Source organism: Teleopsis dalmanni, chromosome 2 (assembly GCF_002237135.1).
Source record: "Teleopsis dalmanni isolate 2A chromosome 2, ASM223713v2, whole genome shotgun sequence".
Lineage (NCBI taxonomy): Eukaryota > Metazoa > Arthropoda > Insecta > Diptera > Diopsidae > Teleopsis > Teleopsis dalmanni.
Window position 1 is genome coordinate 64,307,566 of NC_051847.1, and position 14,793 is coordinate 64,322,358.

At 32.9% G+C, this 14,793-nt stretch overlaps 1 protein-coding gene across 1 annotated transcript in view; it reads left to right on the forward strand.

Annotated features, from left to right (window-relative positions):
- Positions 1–337: 337 nt before the first annotated feature.
- LOC119681829 (titin-like) overlaps positions 338–14,793 on the forward strand; it is a 35,003-nt gene continuing 20,547 nt past the window's right edge. The window contains exons 1-5 of the mRNA XM_038095120.1: positions 338–2,271; positions 9,870–10,118; positions 10,185–10,261; positions 10,330–10,391; positions 10,457–14,793. Coding sequence (XP_037951048.1) covers positions 805–2,271; positions 9,870–10,118; positions 10,185–10,261; positions 10,330–10,391; positions 10,457–14,793 — 6,192 coding nt within the window. The 5' untranslated portion in view covers positions 338–804. The remainder of the gene's footprint in view (positions 2,272–9,869; positions 10,119–10,184; positions 10,262–10,329; positions 10,392–10,456) is intronic.

The following is a 14,793-nucleotide window of genomic DNA, read 5'->3' on the forward strand; positions in this document are numbered from 1 at the left end:
TTGTTTTTGACATTTTTTAATAATAGTTTTTTCGAACACAAAATACACAACAATGATCTTTTTTCATCGAACGACATCGATCGACATCGATTGGAATTGCTGGACGTCCATCGATAAAAGCGGAGCGTTGGGCCCTTAGCAGCTTTTGCCAACTACGACTGAGTGTGTACGCCTCGTTAAATCGGTTTGCTATACGAGTTTGCTGTGAATGTATGTGTATGTGTGTGCATGTGTGTGTATGCATGTGTGGCTTTGCGCTGACGAAGCCCACTTAGCTTTTAAATTTTTTGTCAAGTAACAGGTTAAAAGATATTTCAGCCACTCCAAACGATCAGTTCGCTTTAAGTTTTGCTGCGGTGCGGTCGATCAATAATAAACTATCTCGTGCGTGTTTCGAAAAATTTAATTTGTTGATTAAGTGTATTAATAAATTAAAATATCTATTATATATTAAGCATAAAGTATTAACACATAATTTAATTTTGTATTTCTGAGTAATATTAATAGTGTTAAGTGTTTCTCTTTTACGACTCTATTGAGTATGCATTTAAATTAATTTTTCATTTTTTTGTGTTTTTGTTGAATATTTAATACTTTAAGTAATTAAAACGACCTTAGCGATAAAATTAAAAAACGACTGTGAACACAGATTCATATGCTTTGAAGAAATAATTCCAAAAAAAAAAGATAAAAATAATACTAAAATATTCGGGTGAAGTTAGTGTATGAAATTCATAAAAAAATTTTATTTTTAAAACGAAATTACGTCATTTTTGTACAAGTAATAAAGAAAAAGCTAAAATAATGGTGTCTAAAAATAATAATAAAAAGAAACAGTTAAAAGTTACTAGCAGCAGCAGCAGCGGTGGCGAGGCGGTGATTGAGAGAAATACCACAAAAAACACGTCAATAAAACCAGTCAAAACGCAACAACAACAGCAGCAAGATTTGGTCACATCATCACAATCAACAAGCGGCGCTACACAGGCGCATATGAAGTCCCAAACACAGATGGAGTCTCACAGTGAGGAGATTTCAGAATCAATGCAAGCTTATAGCAGTGTGGGCGGTGTGAGCAGTGGTAATGTTGCAAGTATGGAGGAATTCGAAAGTAGTAAATCGAGCAAGCAAAATATAACAGAAAGTAAAACAAAAAATTCATCCATGTATTCAACAAAATCTCAACACTATAAACAGATCTCCAATGACTTTTCCAATGAGAAAATCATATCGTCCATCGATCTTATTGAATGTGAAAAAGGGGAACCGGTCTTTTCCGTACCGATCGATGTAATCGAGATCGGCGCTAGCACTAGCAGCAGCAGCATGAAGAAAATGATGTACTCTTCGTCATCATCATCCCAAACACAGGCAATGGCTAGCAGCTCAACACTCATACATTCCGAATCAACAGGTAGCAATGCCGGCGTCAGTAATGAAATCGAAATAATTTGGCCGCAAGAAATTACAAATAAAATGACATCATCATCATCAACATCAACATCAACACTAAAAACAACTGACCAAGCGAACCTTGTCACCAGTAGTCAAAGTGCGAATGTTGATTTTGCGCAGGTTGACGCTGCAGCCACACCAAATATGTCCAAATTGCCAATACAAATAAGTGGTGGTGGTGATGTATCGTCATCCGTGACGTCATCAACTTTACAAACAACTGATGCAAACAATACGACGAATACATTATCAAAACAAAGTCATATAAACCAGACTAACAGCAGCAGCAGCAGCAGCAATACCAACAGCAACAAGCTCAAGACCACAACGAGCAACACGCAAATTTCGGAGAGCGCTTCGAAGCAGAGCAGTACAAGAGAAACGAAATCAATTTCGAAAAAAGAGATTTACGATGAAAAGACAAAAACATGGACTGAGTATAATACGAAGAGCGCAACAAATAAGAGAGTGCCAACACTAGAACGTTATGTGAGTCGTGAATCCGATGGCACATATAAAATAACATATAAGAAAAAAATTTACGATCAACGCAATAACAAATGGAAAATAATTGAAGAGAAAACTGTTGATAGCGCTCATGATACTGGTTACCCCGAAATAGTCGATGATGTCATTAATACAACGACAACAACATATACGACAAAAGTCTACGATACTAAACTTGGTACGTGGAAGGTTGTTGATGAGAAGTCGTTCGTTGATACAAAAGCATTTGTACCAAACGAAATCGTACAAGAGATCGAAAAAGATAACACCGATGTTGCGAATATCACAACAACAACTGAAGTGACCAAGGTATAGTATGAAATAAAAAGTTTGTAGGTTAATATATGTTCTAACGGCACATTAGACGGCATGGCATTAGACTCTGTCTGTTCTGTCAACTTCCTTGTAGTACGTGTCCATCGGTGCTTGAAGAGGAAACATCGGAGCATCTAATCTATCTATGCCCCCAGCCTTTTTTAGACTCAGGTTTAAGCTATTATGCGCCCCATTTTTTAAAATGCTCAGTAATGTTTCCAACATTAGTATTTACCAGACATTTATATTTATCACTATGTTTAGGTTTGTCCAGAACCAGGGTAAAGCTATTGGGCGCCCTATTCTTTAACGCACTCGGTAATATTCCAATGTTAGTATTGGGTAATTACTGCATTTATGAGTATCTCCTGGTTTGTTCAAAACCAAGCTTAAACTATTTGGAACCTAACGCACTTATTTTTTAATACATAAGCTGATATTTCCAACATTAATATTGGTAAGCTAATTTCATTTATCAATGTGTCCAGGTTTGTACAGAACCGGGTTTAAGATATTGCGCGTCTCATTTGTTAACATATTCGGTGATTTTCCTACATTAGTATTGGGTAACTACTTGTATTTATAAGTAAGTCCAGGTTTGTCCAGAATCAGGGTTAAGTTGTGGGCTTCCCATTCTTTAAAACATTCTGTGATATTTTCAAAACTTAAGTTGGCAAGATAGTTGCATTGATCAATATGTCCATAATTGTTCAGAACCAGACTTAAGCTAAAAGGCGCCCCGGCCCTTTCTTTAAAACACTCGGCAATATTTCAAACATTCCTTCTATCCACAATTAAGAGTGATTATCAAAACGCTTTTCGTAAGTAATTGAGGATGATTCGTTCCATCTTTCTCTTCTTCTTCATCTACCTTTATCTTTAATTAAATTAAATAAAAATTTGGTTAGTCAATTAGTCAATTTACATTCGAGTTTCTTCTTATGTTTGTATGTGTGAATGCATCAAACTTTCTTAATGAATTTAAATTGAAGTAATAAACAATCTTCTTCAAAACTTAATGAATTCAATGGATTTATTGCATGAGAAGGAAAATATGTCATTGCGATCGTTGATTTCTCGACTACTGAACTTGTTTCAATTTTATTTTATTTTTTTTTTAAATAAAATTTTTTTCCTTTTAACATGAAAGTAATACAAGTCATCGAAACAACTTTTGCATTAAGTAAAGTTTTTCCAAATAAAGTCAAAAAATGTTGTAGTTTCACGTACTTGACATTATTTGTGGAGGCATACATTATTTTCAAAAATCTCGTTTTGCATAAAAAACAAATTTTATTTATTTTGAGAATGACATCACTAAATTTTCCAATTGTATTTACTAAAAAAGAGACAACATATTCCATTTAACTTATTGATCGTCCTTCAACATTTCTTGAAGATCACTATGAGATCACCTACAATCCATGGTGAACAACTAGTCATCCAAGTGTAGTGAAATAGGTTGAATTAGTTAGTACTCAATGTTACATAAATTTTCCTCACCTATATGGTCATGCATATGACCTTAGGGATATCTTTTAGTGATATCTGGTAACCGGTAAATTCATGGTTAAATGTGTTGAACTAATTGATATTCAAAGCTGGCGCGTACATTCCACATGTCCACATGCATATACCCTTAGCCCATTAAATGGGTAAATGGGTTAAATTAGTTGGCATTTAATGCCGCATATATAGACTCTTGGTTAGGAGATCGGTAGTGATTTAGTCTAGCAGGTGATTGCCATGGTCATACATAGATAGTAGTTTGGTCTAGCATTGCGATGTTCACGCGTAGATCCCATATATCCTTAGAGATATGTTTTAGAGATATGGTGAGATATGGCATTAAGTATGTCACATTTGTTCTTGAGACATTTTTTAGAGTCGTGGATAGGAGATCCGCAATGGCTTGATATAGCAAATGGATTGCGGATGGCTACGCATGGACTCTATATGTGATTAAGTCATTAGTGGTATCTTTTAGAAATGTGAAAGGGAACTATTTCGTATTGAATACTCACCACATGTACTTAGCGATATTTTTTAAAGTTGTAAGCAGGAGATTCAGCAGTAGTTTAGTGTAGATTCCCATGCATAAACCATTGCGGTCTAATTGATGTCTATTAGAAACATATTAAGACCAACTGTGTAGGTTTAATCTAACAACTGAAATAGAATTTTATAATTAATATATCTGTCAATATCTGTCACTGACTTATTTTATTTAAAAAAAAAACTTTCTTTAGTATACTCAATATTTTATTTTATGAATAGACCTCAACCTCCCTGACAAAAACATAACTTTCTTTATTGAAACCAGTAGTAAATTTGCTTAAGAGCGTTAATATCTATTATTTACACAAATTAATTTCTAAGAAATTAATTTTTTTCCAAGAAATGGTTTAATGGTTACCATAGTTTTTTTTATAGTTTTAAGGAAATGATTAATATCTATGGTTCACCTATGATATAGTCAAATAACCTATAATTTCTAACAATAGAACTCTTTTAAATAGATTACAAATTTATAATATTTTATGACTCCTTATATCATAATTCTTTTTAATAAATTAATAATTTTAATCTTAATAACTTAAGCCAGCTTCCATGAAAAAAATTAAGTTTCTTAGAAAAAATTATTATAAGTGATTGTAAGGTATATATTTGTAATATGGGATTGTGGTTTGTATTAGCATAGGGAAAACCTGTAAAATGTTACTCGGTTCCAAAGCACTTAAAAATGCTAGCTGGGTTTAAAGTGTGTCAATTATTTCTCATATATGGTATATGTATTAAGTATTTTTCCAGATATTTTCGTCTTTTGTACATCAATGCATTAGTGCATCACATATTTATAGAATGTATTCAAATGGTAGTAAGCGCTGTATCTGCACTTAAGGTTTCTTGTGCTTAGATGATTACTGAGACACAGTGGCTATTCGTTTGAGGATCAAGTATCGCTTATTTTATAACAAAGAATCTCTTATTTTAAGAATAAAACCAAATTTATAAACACATTAATTTACATTAATAGTTTACATTAATAATTTAACCGCCAGTTAAATTAATTAGTGTATATTTATCACTTAAGATCTTATCACTACATATTGTCATTTTACTATCTTAAACATAATACATACAAATTTAGAAAATATAAAATAGGTTCTATTATGCGTTAGATCTACAGGGTGTTTTTTTAAGAGGCGTCTGAAAAGCAATGAAAGCAATTAAGGCTAATAAGTCAAAATATTTATGTTCAACATATAATTCTATGGAATTAATACCCAAAAATAAAAAAGAGACAATCAGTTTAATGTTAGATAAACATCTTTTGGAAACTTCAAAATGTTATTAATATTAATAATATTATTATTGAAAATAAAAACATTTAGATACACATATTTTAAGAAAAAAATAAATTTCTATAGTGTATAGTGTAAACATAAGTTAGAGAAGTGCTATTCGCAAGCACTAAAATTCAACATATAGTCTTTATAAATATATATAAATGAATTTTAAGTTCATGTTAGTGTCTTAAATACTGAACTTTAATATATTGAACTCTGGTCGAAGTTTGTTTATCTAGTTGACTTCCTAATTTTGTTGAATTCTAAAAATGATATTATAGTAAACTTTTATTTCTTGATAAATTATTTTATATTAATTTTAAACGTAATTCAAATGTCTCCTTAAATTATTTTAGTAAATGATGTGGATAGTTTTTGTGATTTGCCATTCATATCTGTTTATTTTCCAGTTGGATGCACTAGTATTTGACTGCATTTCCAAGTAGAATAATGCATCAGAACCAATTCGCTGTATACGTATTATAAAAATGTTTGTCTTGTGTTGTACTTTAAACTCTAATTTGTATGCAGTATTGTCAGCAATTATCGCAATCATGGTGTCATATTTCTCAGACTCTAGTATAATAGCTGTATATTAAGTATATTGTATATATGTTAATGTAATTTAATTAACCAATTATAATACCTCGTAGGATTCCGCCTGATATTTTAGGTGCGGAAGAAGTGCTGTCATTTTATATAACACTATCGATCATTCAAATCTTATATCTAAAAATAATAATTAATATTCAATAGAATACATATTTATATAAAAAATTTTACCAGTAGTTTCGTGTGCAAACTACTTATTTTCATTTATTTCAGTTAGAATAGTGGTTAGTGGTACTCTCTAATTACATTTATACATTACATTGATAGGTTTAAGTGTAATAAGGCAAATCGACTTACGTTTGCAGTAGCGTAGGAAATCAACATCTTATAATAGAGCGGGTGGAATTTCAAGGTTATAACTTCCGGACTTTCATTCACAGTAGAAATATTCATCTACATATGTATATGAGTACTGATATATTGGTGCGGGTGTATAGAATTTAATAGAAACGCTAAATAAATATAGTTCTTTAAAGAAATATTAACAATTTGAAAAAATTTGCAATATTGTCTAAAACTAAAACAGAAAATATTAACAATTTATAATACCCTGCTGAAAATTATTTGATAATATCAATTATAGACTATACCTATCTAGGAAATGGTTTTTGTGATTCCTGAAAATAAATTTTTAGTATATTTTCTTCATTAGGATGTAGGTTAATTTTCAGTATTTAAGAACGCCCTACTCGATAAAATACAAATTTAGTATCATGGTGAAAAATGGACGATTAAAACTTATCACTTGGAGTAATGTATTTGTATGTTCTTCCATTTTCTAAAACAACTAGAGCCCGTTATCTATGATGGACGCTTGAATGTAGAATATCAAAGACCACTAACAGAACTATACAACTCTTTTATTAAATAAATGTAAATTTGGTAACGGTGTAGACAATAGATAATTAGTATAGACCATTTATAGCAATGTACTATAAACCTCTATGTTTTTAAAGATAATTAGGCGAAAAGATGAATATATTGAAATACTGATATATGAGCAGCGTTTTTAATACCAAACCGATCTGTTCTGTCTCACAGTAATTTTCAAAATATAATTGGTTTATATGATTTCGCTGTTTTCATTTTAAGTCCCAAACATCTAGTCAAATTTTATAATAATCTCAAAAGTGATTGAATTTGTTGTAATTTGATCATACCTAGGTCCAACTCCTTCATTATGAGAAAAGAATAATTTATTTTAATGAGTTATTTTGTTGTCTAATTTAGGTAGCCGTATCCCCTCATTGCTTTCGAATTCTATAGGCTTGTGTTAGATTCGTAATAGATATAAAAACGTATGGCTTATGGTATATAAAAGATAATGATATGTTATATATATATTAGTAATAATATTTAATTTTAGTTCATTTGATTTAAAAAAGAAAATTTCATCCAGAAAATATAATAATTTTTTGGTAAATTTGAAGAATTAAATATTATTTTTATATATAATAACTATAACATTATAAGCTATTTGAAACGTTTATATACAAATATATATATACATATTCTTAATATTTATATATTAAAAATATATGTTTAATAATGAACTCTAATAATAGAAGATTTTGACCGATTTTTATGAATTAAAAAAGAAATACTTATTCCGAAAATCTCAGTGGTCTTCATAGCTGTATTATTTCCGTTGTTTATTAAAATAAGTTTTTAGCAGAGATCAGTATAATTTTTGTTCTTTGTTAATTGGAATATCTATTTAGGGTATATTTATCACTTTTTTTTTTTAAATGTACGAGTATTATACATAAGGCTAGTGATTTTTGAGCGGAGAGGAAGCAGCCTGGACAACACCTCTTTGATTTGAAAGTATACTTACTTTCTTACAAAAGAAAGTAAGAACTAATACAGTTCTGTATATTTTTTTTCAAAGTCACTGCAGTTCACATTTGTCGAAACCCTATTAGCCGTTGGGATGTCTGAGATGGATTGGAATGTGTCTAATCTAGAATATACGAGTGACTACTAAAACAGCTTAGATATTTCTCATACGCCTTTTGACATATACCGTTCGTCTATATCGGTTTAATTACTTGATCATAAGTTTATGTTGTAGCGAGTTCTGTAGATTGGGTTTAAACCCTCAATAGAGATGTGTGTATTTAAGACAACATTAAGAGAACACTTCATGGTGAAAATATCATTTCATTAAATACAGAAATCAATAATGATTTTCTAATGAAATTAAATTTTTGAGTCATAGTTTTAAATTTTCAAATTTATTTTCGATGACACAAATTTTCCAAGAATTATTTATATACATACATCTGTTTTGGATTATTCATTTAAATGAATAATCTATAAAAAATAAAAATATTTAATGAATAAGTATTCTATCAATTGCAAAGTAAAAACAAACACTTAAAAATAAATTGTTTATATAAAAAAGAAATTTAAAAAAAATAAAATATTTTAACGCATCATCTACGGAACAAGCTTTGAAAGACGTTAATAAAAATAATTAGATACTCGTATAATCATTCTTGCTTTCTTGACAATATAATTTATGTAACAATGTCACGATGAGGTCTTTTTAGAAAGAATTATATCAATTCCAATATTATTAGTATTTGGTAGGCCGGAAGATTAGCTCTTCGTGGAACTGCTTCCATTGATAGATTATTGTATTCTGCTCTATCCATAATTTCTTTCACTTTCATGTTTTTTTTTGATATTTATTAGGATTAGTGTTGAGATATTTGATATATATTAATCATATTCTTTAAGTTCTTGTGTTAATTAAATACTTCTCGATATAATCAGACAGACATTTTTACTTAGCATTCCAATGAATTTTCTTGGTATTTCCTTAGGTATTCTTATTATTAGATGTCCCCAATCCTAGTCATTCAATATTCATCGCAGCGATTGATGCTATGATACGTGTATGTTTGGTTTACGAGTTACCCATATCACTTTAATCAATTTATTTTCTTTGAGAGTTTTATATAGCTTACGATATCGATTCATGATAGTTTCTTGTGGTTCCCAAAGATGAATTTTATAAAAATTCTATCCCGGTTTTTTGTTAATGCTTAGCCTGGTGGATATTTATTACAAAAAAAAACGCAAACGGTTGTAAAATACTTTAGATCATATTGAGACGAATTTACTAACCAGAGTTTTGTTCACCGCAAGTGTGTACCGGGCCTAAGTAAGAGCTTGAAAACTCTTCCATCTCTTTTTTCATAGTTGTTTAGAACTTCAATTCTCTGTGCCTCTATATATAACACAATAGAAGCAGTAATAAGATATTGATACGATTTTCCATTATATACAGAAATTGATTGATGATGTTACATTTATAATTAGTTAGGGAAATAAAGAGCTCTAAGACAAAGGTGTGTTTTATTAAAGACAGAGCTGCTATTACGATTTACAAAAGATTGTACTCTCGCAAAGTTTGCAAGAAATTAAACTCTTTCATAAGTTTTAGGGGTGGCGTTTGAAAGGAGCCTCACTATATCTTTATTGCATACTTTAATTTCATAACTGTTTATTATATCGATTTAAAACGTGATTTCAAAAGGAATATTTATATATTGAAAGCAGAAGTTAAAGTTGAAATATTACTAAGACATAATAATATATTATTAAAATTTTTGTTTTTAGATTTTCGATGCAAGTATTAATGACTGGCGAGTCTTAGATGAAAAGACCCACACCGACGTTTTAGAGAAAATTGTGGAAACTCCAAAAAAGACAATATATATTGATGAGTTTGTTGAAATAGAACGAAACAATGCTCTTGTTGAGGATATTAATAGCTCACTATACAAAAAAAACGAAACTCGAAATGAAAAACTGATCACAAAGGATATTTATGATGAAACCGATACGTTTGTAAACGATTCAAAATCAGTAAGTATATAAATTATTTAAAATTAATAGTCATTTGTAAATATATATTTCGTTTACGTACTACAGAAGAGAATCGCAAAACAATCAACCCATAAGGATAATCGACACACGGAAATGTGTATATGTGAAATTTGCACATGCGGGTAAGCATTGACAATATATTCTTTAATTATGTCAGAAATACATTTTTTTTATTTAATTCTTTTCTTAGGCGACATCATTGTGCTGGTACTGAAACTAAAAAATCCACAAGTGACTATCTCGATACTCAAGGTATGAAATTGTTTTTTTTTTTTCAAAGTTCTGTTTCCCAATTACTGTTAATTTTACATTTTCAGACACAACTTTTGAAACCCAAACTAGGATACGCACAAATACGTGGTCCAAATCAGACTTGGAGGAACTTAGAGAATCTCATAGAAAAGACACAAAATACATTCCAGAGCATAAAAATGACAATTACATAATACGAGCAACACCAGTTAAACCTATAGACAATTTAAAACAAGAAGGCGAATTTTATGTACCTGAAAAACCAACATTTAAGACCGCTGAAAAGATCCAACAAATTATTCGTAAGGATAATCTAACATTAGAAGGTGAAATGACTTTCGTTGAAAACGCAGAATATCAATACACAAGTAGACCACAGCAAATAAAACCAACTGACAACTTACGTTCTGAAGGTGAATTCTATATGCCAGATAAAGTTGGATATATACCAGCAGATAGAACAAGTCCAATTAGGCACAAAGACAACTTAAAAACCGAAGGTGAATTCTACACATCTGAGAAAACAGAATATCAGCAAGCAGAAAAAATAGAGCGTGTTATAAGAAAAGACAATCTTAAATCAGAAGGAGAAATGACTTTTACAGAAAAGGAGAAATACACATATGTTACACGTCCTGAACAAATAAAATATACAGACAATCTTAAACCGGAAGGCGAGTTTTACAAACCAGATAAGCATGAATACAAGCCAGCTGATCGACCAACTCAAAAGAAACCTGAAGACAATCTACGTCCCGAGGGAGAATTTTACGGTCCTGAAAAACCGAAATATAGACCAGGTGAAAGACCAACACAAGTTAAACATGATGACAACCTCAAACCTGAAGGCGAGTTTTATGCTCCCGAAAAACCGAAATACAAACCGGGTGAAAGACCAACCGCAGTAAGACCTGACGACAATTTACGGCCAGAAGGAGAGTTTTATACCCCAGATAAATCTATATTTAAACCTGCAGAGCGACCTCTTCAAAAGAAACCGAAAGACAATTTGCGGCCTGAAGGAGAATTTTATGGACCAGAAAAACCGACATACAGATCAGGCGAACGTCCGGAGCAAGTACGTCATGATGACAACTTGCGCCCAGAAGGCGAGTTCTATACACCAGAGAAACCAACATTTAAACCAGCCGAGCGTCCCATTCAAAAAAAACCCGAAGATAATTTGCGGCCAGAAGGCGAATTTTACACACCTGAAAAATCAAAATATAGACCAGGTGAAAGACCAATTCAAGTTCGGCACGATGATAATCTTAAACCTGAAGGCGAATTTTACGCTCCAGAAAAAACAAAATATAAACCTGGAGAAAGACCAACTCAGGTTCGACCAGATGATAACCTTAAACCTGAAGGTGAATTCTATGTTCCTGAAAAAACACAATTCAAGCCCGCAGAGAAAACACAACGAGTTATTCGTAAAGATAATTTGAAGACAGAAGGTGAAATGACATTCGTTGAGAGGGAAGAATATCAATATGTTATCAGACCAGAACAAGTAAAACCAACTGATAACTTAAAGCCTGAAGGAAAATTCTATACACCAGATAAAGTTGATTTTGAACCTGCTGAGAGACCTGTCCAAAAGAAACACAAAGACAATTTACGACCGGAAGGTGAATTCTACACTCCTGAGAAACCGACATACAAACCAGGTGAAAGACCAACTCAAGTTCGTCCCGATGATAATCTCAAACCTGAAGGTGAATTCTATGCTCCAGAAAAACTAAAATATAAACCAGGTGAGAGACCAACTCAAGTTCGACCAGATGACAATCTACGTCCTGAAGGTGAATTCTATACACCAGAGAAACCAACGTATAAGCCGGCTGAACGTCCCATTCAAAAGAAACCAGAAGATAACTTGCGGCCAGAAGGTGAATTTCATAGTCCAGAAAAACCAAAATATAGACCAGGTGAAAGACCAACTCAAATTCAACATGATGATAATCTCAAACCTGAAGGCGAGTTCTATGCTCCAGAAAAACCAAAATATAAACCCGGTGAAAGACCGACACAAGTTCGACCTGATGATAATCTCAAGCCTGAAGGTGAATTTTATGCTCCAGAAAAATCAAAATATAAACCTGGAGAAAGACCAACTCAAGTTCGACCCGAAGATAATCTTAAACCTGAAGGTGAATTCTATGTTCCAGAAAAAACACAATTCAAACCCGCAGAGAAAACACAACGAGTTATTCGTAAAGATAATTTGAAGACAGAAGGTGAAATGACATTCGTTGAGAGGGAAGAATATCAATATGTTATCAGACCAGAACAAGTAAAACCCACTGATAACTTAAAGCCTGAAGGAAAATTCTATGCACCAGATAAAGTTGATTTTGAACCAGCTGAGCGACCTGCACAAAAGAAACACAAAGACAACTTACGACCAGAAGGTGAATTTTACACTCCAGAAAAATCGAAATACAAACCAGGTGAGAGACCAACTCAAATTCGACATGATGACAATCTCAAACCTGAAGGCGAGTTCTATGTTCCAGAAAAACCAACATATAAGCCCGGTGAGAGACCAACTCAAGTTCGACCAGATGACAATCTACGTCCTGAAGGTGAATTCTATATACCGGAGAAACCAACGTTTAAGCCGGCTGAACGTCCCATTCAAAAGAAACCCGAAGATAACTTGCGGCCAGAGGGTGAGTTTCATAGTCCCGAAAAACCAAAATATAGACCAGGTGAAAGACCAACTCAAGTTCGACCTGATGATAATCTCAAACCTGAAGGCGAGTTTTATACTCCAGAAAAACCAAAATATAAACCTGGAGAAAGACCAACTCAAGTTCGACCAGATGATAATCTTAAACCTGAAGGTGAATTCTATGTTCCCGAAAAAACACAATTCAAGCCCGCAGAGAAAACACAACGAGTTATTCGTAAAGATAATTTGAAGACAGAAGGTGAAATGACATTCGTTGAGAGGGAAGAATATCAATATGTAGTCAGACCAGAACAAGTAAAACCAACTGATAACTTAAAGCCTGAAGGAAAATTCTATGCACCAGATAAAGTTGATTTTGAACCTGCTGAGAGACCTGTCCAAAAGAAACCAGAAGACAATTTACGACCAGAAGGTGAATTCTACACTCCAGAAAAACCGAAATACAAACCAGGTGAAAGGCCAACTCAAGTTCGGCCTGATGACAATCTCAAACCTGAAGGCGAGTTCTATGCTCCAGAAAAACCAACATACAAGCCCGGTGAAAGACCAACTCAAGTTCGACCTGATGACAACCTACGTCCTGAAGGTGAATTCTATACACCGGAGAAGCCAACGTTTAAGCCGGCTGAACGTCCCATTCAAAAGAAACCCGAAGATAACTTGCGGCCAGAGGGTGAGTTTCATAGTCCCGAAAAACCAAAATATAGACCAGGTGAAAGACCAACTCAAATTCGACCAGATGACAATCTCAAACCTGAAGGCGAGTTCTATGCTCCAGAAAAACCAAAATATAAACCCGGTGAAAGACCAACTCAAGTCCGACCTGATGACAACCTCAAACCTGAAGGTGAATTTTATACTCCGGAAAAACCAAAGTATAAACCAGGTGAAAGACCGACACAAGTTCGACCTGATGATAATCTGAAACCTGAAGGCGAGTTCTATGTTCCAGAGAAAACACAATTCAAGCCCGCAGAGAAAACACAACGAGTTATTCGTAAAGATAATTTGAAGACAGAAGGTGAAATGACATTCGTTGAGAGGGAAGAATATCAATATGTTATCAGACCAGAACAAGTAAAACCAACTGATAACTTAAAGCCTGAAGGAAAATTCTATACACCAGATAAAGTTGATTTTGAACCTGCTGAGAGACCTGTCCAAAAGAAACACAAAGACAATTTACGACCAGAAGGTGAATTCTACACTCCAGAAAAACCGATATACAAACCAGTTGAAAGACCAACACAAGTTCGTCCCGATGATAATCTTCGACCAGAAGGTGAGTTCTACACTCCAGAAAAACCAAAATATAAACCCGGTGAAAGACCAACTCAAGTTCGACCTGATGACAACCTCAAACCTGAAGGTGAATTTTACACTCCCGAAAAACCTAAATATAAACCTGGAGAAAGACCAACTCAAATTCGACCTGATGATAATCTCAAACCAGAAGGTAAGTTCTATGTCCCAGAAAAACTGAAGTATAAGCCTGGTGAAAGACCAACTCAAGTTCGACCCGATGACAACCTACGTCCTGAGGGTGAATTCTATACACCAGAGAAACCAACATTTAAACCAGCCGAGCGTCCCATTCAAAAGAAACCCGAAGATAACTTGCGGCCAGAGGGTGAGTTTCATAGTCCCGAAAAACCAAAATATAGACCAGGTGAAAGACCAACTCAAGTTCGACCTGATGATAAT